The 21,540-nt window shown below is 38.0% G+C and overlaps 1 protein-coding gene across 1 annotated transcript in view; it reads right to left on the bottom strand.

The window, feature by feature from the left end:
* Gnaq (G protein subunit alpha q) overlaps positions 1–21,540 on the bottom strand; it is a 271,646-nt gene that overhangs the window by 41,358 nt on the left and 208,748 nt on the right. Inside the window, exons 4-5 of the mRNA XM_048332041.1 lie at positions 20,901–21,029; positions 17,984–18,113 (exon numbers count right to left, since the gene is read on the bottom strand). Coding sequence (XP_048187998.1) covers positions 17,984–18,113; positions 20,901–21,029 — 259 coding nt within the window. The remainder of the gene's footprint in view (positions 1–17,983; positions 18,114–20,900; positions 21,030–21,540) is intronic.

Here is a 21,540-nt window from a genome sequence, read left to right as displayed (position 1 = left end):
GACCAGAGCTCAAACCCCAGCACTGCCAGACACAAAATAAGTCTTCTTATTAATAATAGCAAAAAAGGGTAACCATTTAAATTTTAAGAAAAGTTTAAGATGACAATGCTGCCAAAAGGAGAGAGTATAATTTACATCTCAAATTAGTCTTTATATAAAACCTTTCACCCTCGGCTCAACCTGACAATCTAGCCTATTAGGTGCTATGGGCTTGTATCTATAATCCCAGCATCTCAGGTGGCACAGATCAAGAGGTCAGTGAGGGCAAAATATTCACCAGACCTGATGTCAACCAGTTATCTGGGTATAGTGGCCAGTGACTCCCGGCATCTTCGCTATCTGGGAGTCTGAAATCAGGAGGAGGATGGTTCTAGGCCAATTTGGGCAAAAAACTTATGAGATTCTATCTCAATTAAAAGAAAAAAGGTTGGATGTGGTAGCATGCACCTGTCAAACCAGCTAAGGCAAGAAGCATAGAGAGGAAGATGGTGGTCCACACCAGACTGCACAAGAAGATACCATAGGAAAAACACCCACAAAAATTAGGAGCGGGAAGGGCTAGAGGTACAGCTCATATGATAGTGCCTTCCTAACAAGTTGTGAAGCCCCAAGTTCAAACCCCAGCATTGTCAGAACAAAACAGAACACTACTAAATTATGAAGTCTTGGTGCCCATCTACCATCTTCAGCCCCTTCTCACATAGGTATCCCTAAGAACCACTGAATATAGGGAATTTATTGAGTTTTCATGCTTTGAAGTTGTAGTTCTTATCCTCTAAGATTCAGAAAAACAGCCTATTAATAGCTACTGGGTGAATCTAGTCGAATAAGCGGATGCTCTGAGAGTTCCAAGATCAAATAGCCAAACAGGAATAGATCTGGGATACGAATGCACACAATCTGGCCACACAAAACTGTCATTTTAGAATTGTAGGCACTTTTTCTGACATTATTAATGGGAAGTTAGTGGAATAACCTAGGCTGTTCCTAATCTCTTTAGGTCTCAATTCCCTCAATTATGACAAATGGCTAATTAGGTGATCTGGAAAGACATTCTCTTGTCTGGCTGACAAAAGATGCTTAATAAATATTTAGCCCTGGAGTCTTCTGTCAGTAATATTCAACTCACAGACTCTTGCCTAAGCTTTGTATCAAAAGAGAGATGTCATGGAGCAGGCATGAACTTGGGATCTGTTCAAGGGGTCCACAGGTATTCCCCTTCCTGTCATGTGATTCTTCTCATCTACAGTTTCACTGAAGACAACAAAGCACCAGGTAAAGTTTAATGGCAAGTAAGACTGCAGTATATACTTTTTCTCTGAAGTATTCTTTTATTTTAAGAAGTGTACTGTGAAAAAACTCTGTCTATAGGCTTTTGAGGAAAGAAATCATTTTTCAATGGGTGGTACTCCAAGAAATCCTAAGACGACCTAGTGAATCTTGGAGCCCAGGAGGACTTCAGTGAGGCCAAGTCCAAGACTCTTGGAATTGCCATCATAAAGACTACTTCTCTTGTAACATTATTTATGGTCCTACAAATGCTCTGAGGGGAGTTTTCTAATTGGATAAACTTGGGTAAACTTCCTCTAATGATCACTAGGTAAAATTCTAGTCCAGAGAATCCTTTATCTTTGCCAGCCATGTTCAGCCCCTAATAAACACCAGGACTCTGTTCTCCAGGAAAACAGAGCAGAGTCATTGCTCCCTTAATTCGACTGGCAGCACTGTGTTAAACAGTTCAACAACTGTTATAAGAACACATCTGTCAAACATTAGAGAAAGGGGGGAAGGGAACATAGCTTCTGGAGGAAATAAACTCTACCCAACATCCACAGAGCTCTATCCAAAGTTGGAAGGAGGCTAAGTCATACCTGTGTGATTTCCACCTACTTATGTTACATGAATAAACATAACATTGATTATAATTTAACTCCCACAAGAATTCCTTTTCCTTAGCATAAAAGATAAAGAGACAGACTCTCAATGTGTATTATGTATTTAGGCAGTAGAACAGCAAGTACAATAACAATTGCTTATCCTTGTAATGATACACACTGGTAATTTAAAATTAACTTCAGGACTTTTACACACACACACACACACACACACACACACACACAGATTAGGTTTAGAATTTATCCTTAGCTTTTTTTTTAAAGAGGCATCAAGAGACAGTATCTAATGACTAATATTCATTTATTGGCTAATTACATTTTTGTATAATTAGGTGGTTCATTCATAATATGTCCTTTGGCTGGAGGATTGGTGGAAAGATAGGTAAATCTTCTCTTCCCAAGACCCCCCCAAAAATCTCAGCTGAAACTAGGAGACCAGTTCTTTTTTTTTTTTTTTTTTTTTTTTTGGCCAGTCCTGGGGCTTGGACTCAGGGCCTGAGCACTGTCCCTGGCTTCTTTTTGCTCACTAGCTAGCACTCTGCCACTTGAGCCGCAGCCTCACTCCTGGCCATTTTCTATATATGTGGTGCTGGGGAATTGAACCCAGGGCTTCATGTATATGAGGCAAGCACTCTTGCCACTAGGCCATATTCCCAGCCCAGGAGACCAGTTCTTGACAGACTAAAAAACAAAACCAGGGGCTTATTGTGAGTGTCAACAACAGGCCTTTGTCAAAAATGATCATCCACCCTGTGGTATTTTTTCATTCCTGTGTCTCCCTTTGGAAGTAGCTCTATTCTTATGTGAGCTGGCTTCTGATTTTCCAATTCATGAATCACTTAGCCAGATGGCTTCAATATTTTAGGAGGTTTTTCTCTTGGTCTGACAAGACCCAGAGCAAGATTTTAGGCAAGCCCTTCCTTCCTATTCAGTGGGAGAGGAACTGAACAGTATAACATGGGCCTCTGGTCATTTTAATGAATACTGAAATATAACAGAACAAAAGAAAAAGATTGTCGATGTTTCTGTCTTTGCCAAAGAGACTCTTAACAAGCCTACTTGGAAATTTAATCATAAAAAAAAGGTTGAAGTGCTTCAGATTTTTATTTTTAGGTCTTAAAAAAAAAACTCCGTTCATTCACAGGATTTAATTAGTGGGTTTGGGTGAGGGGATGGATGGCTCTACTCATTTTCTCAGTTCATTAGGCAAGCCTAAACTGAGAGGTAAAGGAAGCCTTAGTATCACGAACACTGCTGGAAATTAGGCTTAATCAACACATAATACGAGTGTAATCCCTTTTAGAGATTCGATACTACCTCTTCCCCTTTGATAAGTTGACAGGCTATTTTCAAGATGTAGGGCACTGAGGGATGGGAGAAATGGAGCCTACATTAAGCTGTGAGTTGGGACTGCCCATGTTTTAATAATTAGTTTTTGAACACCCTCATTGGGTACCTCAGCCTGGTACAATTGAATAAGTGATACAGAAATCAGTTGCTAATTACAGTATATATCAACACACTGCAAATTAATCAAGAAGAGCATGTATAATGTCGTTTTTAAAAGAGAATGAAAATTAAAAGGCATCAGGTGAAATAAAGTTCAATGGAGAGTGAAAAATGCACTCCTATTGTAGGGGCTATGTAGCAGGTGAACATAGGCAAGAGCTGACGATGGCCACCACTCTCTGGGTGTGGAAAAAAAATGATTCTGATTACGAATCTCTCAGGTTAGTGTTTTGTGGTCAGGACTGGCTACAGAATCTGCAGGCTCCAGAGTAAAGAGAAAACGTGAGGCTCTCATTCAAAGCATTTTAACACAGTAAGTATCAAATCAAATGCAGGGCCTTATGCAATGCACAGGGCTGCACACTTGTCAAAGGCCAGCGCTTAAATTGAGCTATAGCTGTTTGAGTTACAAATAGTAGAAGAAAAGAAGCAAATGCTCTCTATTCTCAACTGAAACCAAGGTAAAAACTCAGCCTTGTTAGCAAGGAGGCTGTGGAGCTATATGTGTGTGCCACTCACCCTTCCTTTCATTATACCTAGTTTGCCACAGAGAGCAGGGTGCAGATATGCTGATTACCTTCCCTCCGACATCAGGTTTATTTTGGGGGGGGTTGGAGGGGAGGCACACCGCCCACTGTAGACTTGTAAACTTGCAAAGACACAGCTTATACTGAAAAAGTTTCATTAAACAATAATTCTTCTGATTGTGACAGCCTTTGACAATTCTATTCTATTTTACTTTCTATAGATTCTGCTTGTGACCCACCCTATGCACTTCACAACCCAGTCATAGTTTCACCTATGTGCTGAAAACTACAATCTGAAAACAGTGGGCAACATTTCTCTCTTAAGGAAGCTCTTGTTTGTGTCCTCTGGTGCTCTAAAAATGCAGAGTCTATGTTAACCTGCAGAGACAATCTCAGTACTGTAGCCCCCACCAATGACATTTTGCATTTGGGAACTGGAATATGTACTAGTCTGTTTTCAATTGCTGAAACAAAATACTAGAGGCTATCTTGCTTTTTATTAAAAAGTAATTTTCTTAGCCCCATTTTGGAGGCTCCAAGTCCAAAATGGGGCAGCTCCATCAGTGTGGCCTTTAATAAGGGCCTACTTGACTGTATTAAATTATAGCATAAAGATCATAGCCAAAGCGTGGGCACAAAAAAGGGAATCACAGGGCAAGATAAGAAACCAGTCTTGCTGTTTTACAATAACCCACTCTTACAGGAACTAAGTTACTCTGTAAGATCAGCACTACTTTCTTTTGAGGGCAGCTCCCTAGGAACATCATCCTCAACTAGGGCTCATCTCTTAAAAAGGTTCGACCATCTCTGAACATAATCATACTGGGACCACTCTTCCAATACTTAAACCTTTGGAAAATACACTCAAACTATATACCCAAACCACAGTAGAGTAGAAACTCCCTTTTCTCTTGAGTTGCCAGGTTGAGAAGAAATGATTCAAAACTGTTTGAGGCAGAGACAGAGTCCAAAACTAAATCCTAGTCCAGTGTACTTCGATAGTACCAGAGCACTGGTTCTTCCCGGTTATGGGAGGCACTCTGGCTTTATGAGAAATATTGTATTCTTCAACCACAAAGTCATGATATAAGCACAGTAATAAAAGCGTAAACAAGTATATGCTATTAATATGAGTAGCTATATCCTAAAAACCATGTTGCTTTTATAATACCCTTGGAATCTACCTCCTGAGTACCTGGGATTACAGACCCAGCTCCATACTTCAATCTTATTTAATTAATAGCAATTAAGTTTACTAGATTAGCTGAAAGACATACATGTTAGAGAGTTCTCTTAAGAAGAATTAAATTAGCTACTGATGACCAGGCTTGGAAATGACAGTTAGTACTTCCTTCACCATGGAAACTGCTGATGCTGTTAACTATAATTTATAGAGTATCCATGCATTGCCTCAAGTTTATGTTTTTTGTTGTTGTTTGGGAAGGAGGGTCTCAATATATAGTCTAGCCTCGCCTTCAATGTGTAGTCCTCTTGCTTTAGTCTTTGAAGTACTGACATTACAAGCATGTGCCACCACACCTAGTTTGTAAGTTACCTATTTTTAATAATTTTCACAATATTAAGACATATAACATTCTGTGTTTTTTTTTTTTACATAAAAAAGGTAGCATGGTGATATTAACGTTTTGGATTATCCAGGCTGGCATTAGTGGAACTATCATGCAACCAAGACAATCTGACTCTATCTACTTCCCTGATGCCTTGTCAAGGACAGTTAAGAAGGGGACTGGGAATGTGGCTTAGTGGCAGAGTGCTTGCCTAGCATGCATGAAGCTCTGGATTTGATTCCTCAGTACCACATATAAAGAAAAGTCAGAAGTGGTGCTATGGCTCAAGTGATAAAGTGTTAGCCTTGTGCAAAAAGAAGTCAAGGACAGTGCTGCTCAGGTCCTGAGTCTAAGCCCCAAGACTGGCAAAAAAGGAAGGAGGGAGGGAGGGAGGGAGGGAGGGAGGGAGGGAGGGAGGGAGGGAGGGAGGGAGGGAGGGAGGGAGGGAGAGAAGGAAGGAAGGAAGGAAGGAAGGAAGGAAGGAAGGAAGGAAGGAAGGAAGGAAGGAAGGAAGGAAGGAAGGAAGGAAGGGTGCCTGGAGCTCCTGTTAAGTACGGGATCCTAGATGCACACATGTCATTATTAAGAACAACATGCTGAGTGCCAAGGGTTCATGCCTATAATCCTAGCTACTCAGGAAGCTGAGATCTGAGGCTCAAAGTTCAAAGCCATCCCAGGCATCCATGATATCTTATCTCTAAGTAAGCACAGAAAGCTGGAAGTGCATCACAGTTTCCTGCCAAGGAGGACATTTTCCCCAGACATCCCTTGGTTGCTGCAGGCAGTAATACTGGTGAGCACTAACTTGCAGAGTTGCACATGATTCCACTGGGAGGTTCTCAAGACAGTGAAGGAGACTCATAATTATTTTTCTAAGAGGCAATGAGCAATGGTCTAGATAGATCTAGCAGAAACTCCATGAAAATAGTATTCTTCTTCTTATTTTTTTTGTCTGTTTTTTTTTTTTTTTTTTTTGGTACTGGGGATCGAACCTAGGACGTTGCACTTGCTAGGCAAGCACTTTGCCACTGAGCCACATCCCAGCCTGAGAAGAGTATTTTTTTTTTTTTTTTGGCCAGTCCTGGGCCTTGGACTCAGGGCCTGAGCACTGTCCCTGGCTTCTTCCCGCTCAAGGCTAGCACTCTGCCACTTGAGCCACAGCGCCGCTTCTGGCCGTTTTCTGTATATGTGGTGCTGGGGAATCGAACCTAGGGCCTCATGTATCCGAGGCAGGCACTCTTGCCACTAGGCTATATCCCCAGCCTATGTTTTTAAAGACAACAAAACTGGAAAACAAGTTCCTGTAGGAGACAATATAACCCACTGACAAAAACTGTTGCATCAGAATCCTGCTTTTATTGATGTAGTATTCCTTCTGAATTGTACTATTTCATGAGTTGTTTCCATTTCTGTTTGTTGTAAAGTTTCAGTTTTCTGTTACTTAGTGCAAGAATGAAGACAAGCTAATGTTGTAGACCTATGTTCTTTACTGGCAGTGTCCTCCTTGGCAGGAAACCGTGATGCAGTTTAACTCAGTGCTCAGGCCTGGTGAAGCTAGAGCATGCTGTTAGTAACAGCCTCCACAAGAATGAAGTCTTTGGGCCATGGATGACTCCCTGTTAATGCTTGTAAAGCCAGCTGAGGCATGTCATCAGTCAGTACCTGAATTCTGTGCAAGCTATATTATCATTAACTTCATTCTGTACGGTCACTGTTAATCGTTTCTCTCAAATTGCACTTTCTGACAAGAAGTTAAAAATTTTTAAGGAAATAAATGATCAATTTAGACGTGAAAGCTTTCTTTTCCCTCATAGTCATGTCCAATTGTTTTCAATGTATTTTTGCAGGAAAACCTTTGAATGAGACTATAACTGCAGCCAAAAGGAATAGCCCTCCCCCTTTCTCCCTCTATGACGAGAATGTGTGGTAACTTTTGTGTTTACATTTAAAGATCATTTGCACCTTTTTCAAGGAAAAAAAATAAGTATTTGGTAAACAGTTGTTTATATGTATCACTTATGCTTTTTTCTAGCATGTATAACTTTTTAAAATAAAGGTAGCTATTTACCACAAAAAAAAAAAAAAAGCTGGAAGTGGAGCTGTGGCTCCAGTGGTAGAGTGCTAGCCTTGAATAAAAGCTCAGGGATAGCACCTAGGTCTGGAATTCAGGCCCTAGAACCATCACCAAAACAAAACAACAACAAAAAACAAACAGAGTAACTGAACTACAGTTCAATAATTTCAAGTTTAATGAAATGTAGGTTTCCTACTAAAAGACACTCTTTTTAAAGCAATATATTTATTATCTTTATGTAGTTGTACAAAGGAGTCGACATTAACAAAGCACTTTCTGAATATATCTTGATCGATTTAAAATTCGTACCCATCCTTCTACTACACACCTCTTCCCTCCCTCTTCTTAATTTTGTTGGTTATACTTTGGATTCTTGTAAAAGATACTCTCTTAAGAAAATATGAAAGAAGAATCAGACGGAAGACCACAGGTGGTTAAATTTGGCCAGCAAAGTAGTCCAGATTCCTCTGGCTTCAGGCCACAGCATTTTCACAAGACCATTTTTAATGCACAGCTTCCTTTTGTTCCAAGACGAACAAGATAAATCCTGACCTCATAAAATGGTTACCTTTATTTCAATTATCTCTGTAATTTATATTATTTCTAAAGGGTATCTCAGTTTGGGGACATTTTCAGCAGATTGAGCAAAAAATAGATGTTTTCTAATGCTTCTAAGCTTCTTTGACTAAATTTCTTCATTCACTATGTCTCCTTCTTTATGAACCCAATTAAGAAAACACAGTCTAAAGAGCTTATTTTATTCAAAAGGCTTTATTTCATCAAACTGATAACTGTTTTCTTCTGGTGGTACTGGAGTCTACCACTTAAGACATAACTCAAACTCTTAACTGATAAAGTTTTTCAAAAGCTTTCTTTATCCAGCTTACAAACTAATTATCCCCAGCTCTAGCTAGTCCTATAATCCTTAGCAATTTTTTTTCTTTGCAGTATGTGCTTAGCTGGCACTCTACCTTTGAGGTCCTGCTTCCAGCTTAACTTTTTGCTGGTTACTTGGGAGATAGACTCTTGCAGTTTTCTGGCTGGACTGGCATTGATCTGATATTCTCCAGAATAACTGAGATTATAGGAGTGAGCCAACTGAGTCTGGCCCAGGTAACAATTTCAATGTAATTGTTAGCCACTCATTCATGATCTGGATAATAAATACCTGAACAGCAGGGGATTAAAAAAACAAACAAAGCTCTCTGGGCTTGGGAGGTAATGATAAATTATTCTAAAATATATCAGTGTTCTGTGTATTTTAACATTTGGTCTTAAGAGAAAGTATTATTATTACTTACTAGAATCTATAGAGTAGGGCTTATATCTGATCCCAAAATAACTGGGCAGAGGAGAATGGCCAACTCCAACAAACTCTAGACTTTTAGGTGAGTGGAGAAAAAACAGTCATATACTTCTTAATGATGGCAGAAGGGTCAGAGAAGTGTGTAACCAGGTATCTGTATCTCATCATCTGATCACAGAGTGTACTCACATAAACTAAGTGGTAGACCTTGCTACATACACAGGCTGTAGGACACAGCCACTGCTCCTAGGCAACAAACCTATATAGTAGGCCACACATTGCACACTGTAGGCAACTATAACACACCAGTAAAGTGTTTGTAGACCTAAATGTATCTAAACACAGAAGAAGTACCATAAAAATACTAGAGTTCTCAGCATCATTATAGTCTTACTGGAACACCATTGTGTCTCTAGTTCCACAGTGATGGAATGTTGCTATGTAGCATGTGTCTGTACTTAACTTTAGAACACACTAGCCATCCTATACTATGTAAGAGGGAAGGGAGGATGAAAAGCCTTTACAAAATTCTCAGTCTGTAAGAACAGGGTTAAGAGGCACAATCACAGACTGCAGAAAGTCTCCATTCACTTGCATTTACCACATTACTACAGGTTTATGTGGCAGTTCCTTTCACCCCATACACTAAGAAAAAAATAAGAAGAAATCCTAACAGGCAAAGAAACAGTTTGAAGAATCTGAGCAAATATCAGAATCAGACTCAGCTATGGCAGATGATAGAATTAAATAGAGCCCAACTTTAAACAACCAACCAGACACAGGAGAGAATGAGTAAAAAGAATAAGAAGTAGGTGGCAGAGGTTAAAAAACAACAACACACTGTAGCAGAAGTTAAAGCCTTGATTTAAGAAGATTGAGGAAAGAATTGCTGAATTTGGGAAAAACCAATAGAAACTTCTAAAATTTCTCTCTGAAAACAAAAGAGAAAAAAGGCCTGGTAAGGGTGGGGAAGGATGAGAATAGTCAAGAACTGTGGGATAACTATAAAAGTTGTAACACATGTGTAATTGGAATACCAGGGAGAGAAGAGAAAAGAAGAAATATTTGAAGCAGCAATGACTGAGAAATTTTCCATAAATTAATTTCAGACAGACCCAGGAAGTGTAGAGACAGTAAATAGGATAAAGCATTCTCTGTCCTCAGGAGTATTATAACTCCAGAATGCCAAAGATCAAACAAACCTGGAGATAATTTGCTGTCATGCACTGCATAAATTTCTTCCTTGTATTGGGATGTGCATATGCAAGGCAAGCACTCTGTTACTGATCTATACCCTCAGTCCCACAGGAAATACTAGAAGATAATCTTTAGAAAAAGGGAAAAATGATATAGGTCAGAAATTCAGATCTCCATTAAAAGGGAATAAAGCAAGAATAAGTAATGGTAAAAGAAAAACAAACATGTAGTTTTTCTATCTATTCTTACCTGTTCAAAATAAGAATCACAATTATATATCTGATTATGTATGTTTATATGCTTTTATACATTTGCAAGTGCATTAGACTTACATACATATATTTACATATTCCTAAGTGTAAGTTAAATCAATGATAGAATGATATTACATCAATGATAGAAGATATGGAGGGGAAGAACTAAGAATATTAGTTATTATAAGATACTTGTACTATGAAACAGTTTAATATTATTTGAATGTAGACTTCCATTAGTCAGATCATCTCTAGATACTTAGATGAAACAAGGCACTTCTACAGAACACATGTGTAAAAGAAGAAATTAAGAAGTTCTTTGACCTACATGACACCACAACCCATTAAGATTTTGGGAATGCAATGACATCAGTGTTTAGAGAGAAATTCCTAATACTAAGTACCTACTTTAGGAAAGTTCTTGATTGAAAATTAGCCATCTATTTCTGTCTTAAGAAACTAGAAAAAAGAAAAGAAAAATAAGAAAAAAGCACTGAGATGTAGGTCTGTGGTAGAGTGCTTGGCAAGAATATTTGGAGACGTGTTCAATCTTCAAGAGGGACAAAAAGAACAGAATCAATAGAGAAATATTGAGTAAAAAAATCAAAAGCTGGTTCTTTAAAATCATGAAGGCTGAAATAAGAATAAGAAAAAAGGGAAGAAGACACTAATAATTAATAACAGAAATAGAAAAGAGCACATCACATGGATATCACCAACATTAAAGGGATAATAGAGGAAGATTATGATCAACCTAAGTCTGATAACCTGGGTAAAATAAAACAATTCCTGGAAAGACATTCTGCCAAAACTCCCATAATAAATCATCTGAATAGGTCCATGTCTATTACAGAGAGGGAATCAACAATTACTAGCCTAACAAAACAAAAAACCACAGGCTCATATGGGTTTCCTGGTAAATTCTACAAAAAGCTCAAGGACATTATATCATATTTCAAGAAAAATTTCAAGAGGAGAGAAGCAGAAAGGACATTTCCTAACTCACTCTATGCAGCCAGCATTACCTGATCACTAGCCAGCATTACCTGATTACTAAAAGTATTACCTGAAAACAAAGTTCCAGAAAACATCTCTCATGAACATGGATGCACATGTCTATGTGGATTCACTGCTTGCATCAATTGCATCCTTCCAATTCAGGATGCCCACAGAGGGAAGGCTGTTCCTGCCAAGGCAGGATGTATGTGGGAGCAATCTCCACATGATCTCAATTGTGCCATGAATGTAAAACTCCTCTAAAACACAAATTATATGTGTATATATGTAACAGTTAAATAGTAGGGATGGGTGTGCAATCCTATGAACATAGTAAAATCCATTGATGCATTTTAAAAGGGCGAATCTTGTAGTGTAAGAATCTACTTCAATAAGTTGTTATTTTTTTTATTTTTTATTTTTGGCCAGTCCTGGGCTTTGGACTCAGGGCCTGAGCACTGTCCCTGGCTTCTTCCCGCTCAAGGCTAGCACTCTGCCACTTGAGCCACAGCGCCACTTCTGGCCGTTTTCTGTATATGTGGTGCTGGGGAATCGAACCCAGGGCCTCGTGTATCCGAGGCAGGCACTCTTGCCACTAGGCCATATCCCCAGCCCAATAAGTTGTTATTTTTAAATCCATTTTCATCTTTTCTATTTCCCATATAGCTGGAGCTTCTGTCCCTACAGATTCTGCTTTTCAAACCTACTCTGCTTCCCATGTTGGCCTCTCTCTGCTCAAGGTGCCTCATGGACTAGGGGGAGAAGGGGGAGGAGCAAGGGGAGTAAAGAGGAGGAGGAGGAGGAGGAAGAGAAGATGATGATGATGCCTACATTCAAAGTGATTGCCTTAGTAATCAATGTGATTACATCATGGAGGAAGGATGCAGAGAGGCAACAATGGTCTTGGCCAAATTCCACTTTTTGACAGGAGTATTGGATACAAATGTTGGCTTTATAATAAATAAAGTTTTTATTTGTTTGAGACAGGAACTCACTGTGTAGCCCAGGCTAACTTGGAACTCACTATGTAGCCCAGATTGGACTTGAATAAAGTCATGATTCTTCTGCCTCAGTTATGTTGTACATTTTAAAATTTGTGTTCTTTTGTCTCAATGTACAATTAAACAGGTCAGAATAAACCAGTGGAGAAAAGGTAGATATATTTACTGTTCAATATCCTTAAAAAGCACTAGAGCTAGGTCTTTGGTTCAAACGTGTATGTAGTGATCAGAAAACATTCTTCTAAGGACTAAGGGACTAGTTCAGTGTTTACTAGCATGTGCAAGGCCTACTGTTGTATCCAAAAAAAAGTGTTGTTTTTTTTTGCAGAGAGAAGACAAGAGAATATAGATGGAGACATACATACAATAAAGAAATCAGAAAGCCAGGGAATGAAAGGGGTGTGGAGAGGAGTATAGAAAAGGGATATGTGGCTGAAAAAGAACAAAAGGATGTGGGAATGGAAAAGAGATTAGGTAAAAAAAGAGAAGGTCTTTTTAGGAATATCCTTGTGAATCAGGCCAAGAAGTAGAGCCAAGTGTAACAAAGGCAAAATTTGATTAACAGCTTATAGAAGAGGGTTCAAGCCAATCCAATTAGTGATCAGAGACCAGCTATCTTAATCTAAGTTCACATTTTAAAATACTTGTAAGTTTCCTTCAGATCTTTTCTTTGGAGTTGGAAATTTTTCTCCTCAGTTTTTAGTCATGTTATTTCTAAAGCTGAATGTTATCTGGAGAAAATTCCCAAAAGCTTGCTCAGAGTTTTTAGAGCAGAACAAAGTACACGTTTCACACTTTTAAAGAAAGTGTTCAAATTCTGGTTCTAGTTGAATAACTTCAAAATGGCTTTATTTTAAAACTTACTACGGGAGAAGTATCCAAAGGAAATGCATACTTTGGACTATTTGCTTTAAGAGAGTTCAAAATCAACTGGGTGATAAAGGAATGGTGAACTGTTGGTAAAGGGACCCTGGCTGGCCCTCTGTTGTCTACAAATTTAATAAGAGCCTAAGTACAGAGGGGGAGTACTTCAACTCCTCTTGTAAGGGAAGAATTTTCACTCTTCTTGCATTCTCTTGGCTAGTTGACAGCTAGCTCTCGCTTTTCCTCTGGCCACATCACTAATTTCTAGAAGATAGCAAGGGAGGAGGAAAGCAATGGCTTAGCATGACAAGGAATGTGGGAAGGGGTGTTGATATCCTGGCCAGAGCCTGAATCCTTGTCTTTGTAATACATGAGTAATGGATTTACTGAGTTTTGAAGACATATAAAGTGCTAAGTATTAAAAATGTATGTTCTTCCTTTTGCTCTATCAATTGAGCAACTCCAAGAAACAGGTTTGAAGGCTTAATGTTAATTAACCCCATGTTGAGAAATTCATCTTGGTCAAAGGAAAGCTTGGGTGAGAACTATCTTGATACTGCCATAAAACTTTTACCATAATTCATCATGGCCATTTCAAGAGAATTAATAAGTAAGAAGCTCACATTTTAAAATGGACGAAGAGGTCTCAATCGTTGAGATTCTATAAAGAGTAATGTCTGAAAGACTGTGTCTGAGGCAATGTCTGAGAAAGTACCTTTGCATCAATACTCAAATATTCATGAAACAGAAAGCCAGAAAAAAACTAAAAGGCAGTGTTTGAATAAACACTGATAAGCTGAAATACATTATGTTGCCTGCCTAATTTGAGCTCTGGACTTCCAGGGGCTCTAAAATAAGGGACCAAAGAAAGGATTTCAGCAGAATTGATGGCTCTGTTGGTGTGCTAACACAGGAAAAGCAAGAGTAAAGAGAATGCACAAATCAACGCAGCTCTGCAGACTTGGTTTCTCTAGCCCACTATTTGACAATGTATTTCCTTATTTGGAGAGAAAAGAAATCTGTTCCCTAAACAATAGGAAGGATGAGAATCTGGACAGACAAAAAGTGGTTGTGAAGATTGACACATAAAGTTTGGGAAATATTGAAAGCAAAAATAAAAAAGAATAATAAAAAATACTGCCTTAGCTGCTTTTGCTGTGGTCTGCAGTGCATTTACCACAGTTCCCCAAGACAGAAAGAGAAGCCCTCAGAATTCATTCCCAGGTTTTTCTCACAAATATATACTAAGGGAGACACAGCAAAGTCTGCTTTGGATTAAAGTTATGAACATCAGATTTCAAAACCAAGAACAAAATGTTTCAAGACATACTCAGCATTGTCTCACCCAAACTAGAAAATATCAGAAATCAGAATTCTATAGTACTAAATTATCTTAAGGGCTTAAGAAGTTGGAGAGGCAACAGCATTTTCAAATATCAACACAACTGGGAAGAATCAACAACTCTATTCCAACAGTAGCAAATATTTTTGAAAGTGTCTACTAACTGCCTACAGTGCTGGCTGTGGCTGAGGTAGATGGAGAAACGTGTAGCTTTTGCTTATTAATTCAGACTATATGCAATACTACTACCATTAGCTTCCAGAGCTGAGAAAAGAACACTATGGAGGGGAGTGACTTTTATCTCACAGAATTATAAGCAAGGCTTTCAAAATTTCCATGTTATTTCAAGATCCTAAAAAAACACGATGGCTTTATTATTTTAAGTCTATGGCATTATGCTTCACCTTAAGAATTACAAGAAGTGGGGCAATATTTTGATATACTTAGTTACCTGCAAAAGGAATGGTATATTACTGTGGAAACTTTAATTATGGCATCTGATATTCAAAGCAATATCCTTGTATTTAAGTTAACAAAATACACTTCTACATGTGAAATCTTATTTCTATTAGCAATCTTAGAAATCTTATCTCTATCAGCAATGTCAGGTGACAAATAGAATTATCTGAACTGCTTAACAAAAGAGCCTGATTTATGTCCTACCCTTAGCTGATGAGATGTCTCAATAATCTCGTTACTTTTCTATTTCTGATCATTTTAAAGTGATAAACTGATTACCATTAAATAAAGATTTAATGTATTTCTTTGTAGAGTCAATGAATGTATCTTGCATAAAATATGTACTGATAAGCATTACCTTCTTCTAGCTATGCTGTAAACATAAGATACATAAGTACATGTGCTTACATGTCTTTTGTGTAGTTGATATTATGTAAATATTGTTTTACTGGGCAGCAAAGATGGGAAAAGGTGATCTACATAACAAAAGATTTGTTTCCCACACATGCCTAACACCAAGAGAGAAAAAAAGCACATCATTCAGAACAAAGTTAACTTTTTTTTGTCTGTCATGGGCTTTAATTGAGGGCCTGGGTACTGTCCCTAAGACAGTACTGTCCTTAAGCATTTTTCTCAGGGCACATGCTCTACCACTTCCAGCTACATTGCCACTTCTGGTTTTCTAGTGATTAATTGGAGATAAGAGTTTCAGACTTTCTTGCCTGGGCTGGCTTTGAATAGTGATCCTCCACTCTCAGCCTCCTGGGTAGTTAGAACTATAGGCATGAGGCACTAGCACCCGGCCCAAGGTTAACTTTTTCTTCCAGTTTTGCATCTGTTTCAAAGCAAAATGATGCTAACATAATAAACGAGCATTCAAAATAATTTCTGTTTTGATCTGATATTCAAAGAAATCAGAAATTTTATAATAGGTTTTATTTTTAAATCTAATATATTCAAAATACAACACCCAAGAATTATAAAGTAAAGAGGTACAGATACAGAATAAGACTAAGAAACTCACGGTTAAAATTTTGGTAGCAATTGTCTCAACTTATTTGTTGAGAACTACCATCTATTTTGACATGCTTTTAGACATGTACTTTGCTTTTTGACATGTACTTTGTCTTACATCTACAGGGGACAGTGGCTGATAAGCCTCAATTCTTTAGTTGGCTCAAAATTCTACATACTGGTAAGCCAGGAGATATTGAAATGAATATGTAATCCTCGGCTCTGTATGTGATACTGGTTCATGGAAACTTTACAATTCTAACAGTAACATCTCACTTACCTGACACAACAGTACGTGCCATCACGCACCACTACTGAAAAGGAGTCTTGCTAACTTCTGGCTTATACTACCTCAAACCTGGGATTAAAGTAATCAGCCACTGTGCTAGAGAAAAGTTAAATGGTGTTTTCTTTTTTCGGGGGGAGTGGTGCGAGATAATGGAATTTTATAACCAAGGCTTCCCACTTGTTAGGCAAGTGCAATACCACTGAGCCACTCCTCCAACTCTGTTTTTCACTTACTATTATTATTTTGTTGGTTGTGGGGCTTGAACTTAGGGCCGGGATGCTGTCCCTGACCTTTTTTGCTCAAGGCTAGACTACTACTTTGAGCCACAACGCCACTTCGTTTCTGAATGGTTAATTGGAGATAAGAGTGTCACAGGGACTTTTCTGCCTGGGCTGGCTTTGAACTGTGATCCTCAGAGCTGTCTCCTGAGTAGCTAGGATAAGAGGCATGAGCCACCAGCTCCTGGCTTCATTTATTATTTTTAAGATAGGTTCTTACTTCCTGACTAGATGCACACATAAGTAGAAATCCACCCATTTTTAGGCTTCCCATCATCTCAGGAGAACACCCTGCATGCCACCTTGTCTATCTTGCTTCTATGATGATGGGAGTCTCATGGACTTTTCTGCCTAGGGTAGCCTTAAACCACCATCCTCCTGCTCTCAGCCTTTCAGGTAGCTAGGATTATAGACATGGCCCTCTTTTGCTCTGCTTAAAAGTTTTGAAGCCAGGAATCGTTAATCTCAAAAAATGAAGTGTTAAAATATGCCAACTCTACTTTAATCAGCTGTTACGAATTTCTAACTTCCTTCTCTTTTATTTTCTACTCTTTTATTTTAATACTCCCTGGTACATCAGTCTGTACAACACTCTGCCTATGTCAAGATTATCCATGGCATCTTCATTCTGAGACACATGCATATAAGCATACACACACATTCTGAACTCCAGCTCAAAGCAGTCTTCTACACCCCTTAATTATCTTCCATCATCAACTCTGACTCATCCTTCAGCTTTACCATCCTCTAAATCCGTATTTACACCGGTTAAGCTTCCCTGAAGCAGGGAAGAGATCACAATACTGAATCAGTTCTCCAGACAGGCATATTAAAGAATACTTCCTCAATGGCTTCCAGCTTAGTAGAGGATAAATTATGCAACAGCCTATAGAATTTCCTAAGAGCCGTAAGGCTGTGTCATGAATACACTTAGTGACTCTGCCATGAACTGACTTAGAGCCCAGCTGCAAGGTTATCCGCATCTACCAGAAGAGGTTCTAAGTACTCTTTGAACCCACCCATCACACAAACAATGATTTAAACAAAATGAAAACAAGGCAAAACAGGATGACTCACTCCAACACTCCCAATTCTATGCTGCAGGAAGAAGGCTAGAAAATGATTCCATGATTAGGCCAGGGATTTCCATGTTTTCACTTTCAGAACCTCTGCAGTGTTTTATCAAACAGAATCTAATTAGGGTTGAACACACAGAGCTCCTCATGCATCTGACAGATAAGCTTACTACTTGAGTGTACCATGTATATTTTTATTATGAAAAAAATCTTAAAATCAAATGTCAAAAATGGAATGACGTCAATTTTCCCCATTCCCAAAACCCTTCCTCTTCTAATTTATTTCTATTACACAATAAAGTGATAATCCATTTCCTGTCCAAACAGCACTTACCTCATTGTCCGACTCCACAAGGACTTGATCATATTCGCTAAGCGCTACTAGAAACATGATAGAGGTGACATTTTCAAAGCAGTGTATCCATTTTCGTCTCTCTGACCTTTGGCCCCCTACATCGACCATTCTGCAAAGTTAACAATATTTATATTAATAAGATATAAAGAAAAACTTTAAAATGTCAATACAATACAGCACTACTTATCAACTTGGAGAAAACAATCTGTTGAGAGACAATGAATGACACTCCAATGCTATATAATTTTTTGCTACCTAACAGAAAGTCAAGACATTCTAGGTAATAAGTCATTGTTAATATGAGAAAGTTACCAAATGTTTCTGAAAGTTGTAGCTATGTAAACAATTCCTTATCTGTCTCAAGCAAAACAGTATTTAATTATGCACTGGTCAACAAGAATGAGTTATATTTGTGCTAAGTCTGACTGATAATTTGGGAAGCAGAAAGATACTTCAGTGTCTTTTTCAATAAAATCAAAGATGCTCATGAGTTCCTTGAGTATGGTTGGAAGGAGCACCATTCATTTAAAAGGTATAAGATGCTATATATTTTGATATGAAGTATCAATCAACTAAATGCAAATATGACTCCATCTATCTTTCCTTCAGTAGATCAACCATTTAGGGCTCTTCTTTTCCTCCCAATGTTGGTAATAATCTGGAAATGGTATAGCTATGTCAGGTAGAATGGTATAATTAGCCTTGAGAACAAACCAGCTCACTACTCTGCTACAAATAAAGGGTATAAAATGTTACAATGCTTTAAGGCACCATCAATTGAACTACTTTCAGTGCTTGTTTTGTAATACATCACCTCTGAGGTGAGTTACTGCTCAGACATGAATACTAGCACAACAATTGAGTGGTGATGTGAACATATCTAGCACTTCTGGATCCAACATTTTAATTTCTTATGATCTGAGAATTCCAGTTTTAATATCCATAGTTCATAGGTCTCCCTGGATATATTGTTTCACCCTTTGGGTCCTCTTTTGTGCCTTTAAGCCTTTTAGAAGCCGTCATTGGAAGATCTTGAGTTCTCAGTTGAGGTTTAATGTTCAGTGACAAGAAAACACTGGAACAACTGTAATTTTCAATAAATGCTTAAAGAGCCCTGCTCTGAAACATTTATACCTAAAACTTATATTCTCTGAGTATGTTCTTTCCTGTGACTGTCATATACATTTTAGTCAAGAGTTGGATCTTCCTTAATACCATCATGTGAATAATTACAGCATGCACATAGAATTCTCATTCCATGAAATCCTTTCATGCTAGGCTCCATGTGATTATTTTGATGCTGGTAGAAAATTATACATTTTAACTCATTATTGTTATTATAAGGCAAAAACAGTCATTCAAAAGCTGGTGCAAAAATATAGAAAAAATAAAATGTAGTACCAATCTGGCTTCACAACTAACTGTAAAGCAATGAGGATGTGAAGATCCCCATGTAATGATACATGTTTTTTGAAAATATTTTGTAATATGATTATAAAAGGAAGGAAGTGCGAATATTTCAATTGTTGTAAACAATGCAAAAAATAATACAGAATACTGGAACCTATAAGGAACCTTGGGGCCATCTAATACAACTAACTACTTTATAGATGGAAAAAAAAAACTGAGGGTAAAAAATATTTCCAAAATGTTAACTTCTCAATAGCAGTGTCTTTAGCAGTATGGCAGGCAGATTTGACCATAGGTGCTGAGTATCATCACAGTAAAAACTGACAGAGTGGTCTGACCAAGAATGACGAAGCCCCTGTTAACCAGTCATAGAGCAGAGCTATGTAGGAAGAACTGCATAGCTTGTATGTTATAACCTGATATTAGACATATCCCTCCTCAACAAGTTCGGTTTCCAGGAACTCAACTCTACACTCAAGTCAGAGACATAATCAAATGGCTTAAATTCCTCAAAGTGCCATGTGGTTTGCATTCTACTTCAAAGTACAACCGAGAGATTGTGTAATAAAAGATGAAATAAAAGTACATCAGGGTTGTTTTTTCCTCTTTAAAAAATAAAAAAGGAATGTTTCTATCAGAGTATTATCCAAAAAGAACAGAAGTAGTGAAAAAGGAGGTAATAAATTTTCTTTCTATTTTGCTCCATAAATTTAGACTTAGTTAATCACCTATTTTCAAACTACTGAGTTGTGAAAATTTCTAGGCAACTTATTTCATGAACGTAAAACATCACATATTTTTATTGCTGCTGAAGAAATTCTCCATTGGTACCATAGAATATGGAGAAAATATCACCATAAAAACTTCTGAAAATACATCTTCTATAATCAATAAAATAACTTATATAATTCCAAAATAACCAAGGTCTTCATAGTTAAAGTGATTTGAAAAACAGAGACCAATGTTTGAGTAACTGATTTTGTTCTACCACCAGGAAACTAAGATTTCATTAACTGCTTGGTGACATACATTGAGATAAGAAACTCAGTGTATCTTTCTCTGGCTTCTTCTTTCACAGGCACATTATTCCAGATAAGTATCTAGTTATACTAATTTATTTAAAGCCTATATACTATTTGTTTTTGGTGGGTTGTGGTGCTTGAAGTTAGGACCTGGGCACTGTCCCTGTATCTTTTGCTCAAGGCTAGTGCTCTACCACTTTGAGCCACAGCTCCACCTACCGTTCTTGTTTTTGTTCTTTCGTGGTTAGAGATAAGAGTCTCAAGGACTTTTCTGTGTGGACTGGCTTTGAACTGGGATCTTTAGGTCTCAGCTTCCTAAAAAGCTAGGACTATAGGCACAAGCCATCAGTGTCTGGCAGCCTACACTATTTTAAACCTTACACATGATCTATTTAAACAGTTTATTCAATGTACTCAAAGCTTAAAAGGTAGGAAGAAGTAGGTGTTACAGACTCAGTTACTACCTGAAAATGACACTTTGTAAGTCAAAAGGGTATTCGATGATCCCTGTGGTGGGGACTCGAACTCTAAGCACATCCTGTTGCGTAGGCAGGTAAGAAGGGTCAGCTACGCGGTCCAAGTCATTCAGATAGCTAGAGGGAAGACACAATGAGAATATCAGTGACATCATCATTCCAAATCTATGGAAAGGGAGGAAAAATGAGCCATATAGCAGTGGCGAAGGGATAGAAGAAAACATCAAGAAGTGACAGAGAAGTTTGGGAAATAGAAAGATAAAATCAAGAGAAATGGTATCCATTCATGGATTACCTATTTCCCCATTTCCATTTTGACTCTCATTGTTAATCGGAGCCCATGCAAAAAGTAAAGGGTTGAGGGAAAGAAAAGATAAAAAGTTCAAATTGGTCTCCTATACTCTACTTGTTTATAACGTCTGGTTAGGGAAGCAGCAGTTTGAAACAAGTAGCTTTGAATTATTTATATGAAATTAATTTGTACAAATTAAACGTATAATAAAGCTGTATACACTGTCAGGTTTTCTCCCTTCTCTCCTTACCTTCCCCCTCCCTCCACTTTTCTGTAGACCATCAGTCTTTTCCTGGAATGATCTTTTTTATTCTTTTAGGAGTAGACAACAGCATA

Source organism: Perognathus longimembris, chromosome 1, assembly GCF_023159225.1.
Source record: "Perognathus longimembris pacificus isolate PPM17 chromosome 1, ASM2315922v1, whole genome shotgun sequence".
NCBI classification, from domain to species: domain Eukaryota; kingdom Metazoa; phylum Chordata; class Mammalia; order Rodentia; family Heteromyidae; genus Perognathus; species Perognathus longimembris.
This window is presented reverse-complemented; position numbering and strand designations above follow the sequence as displayed.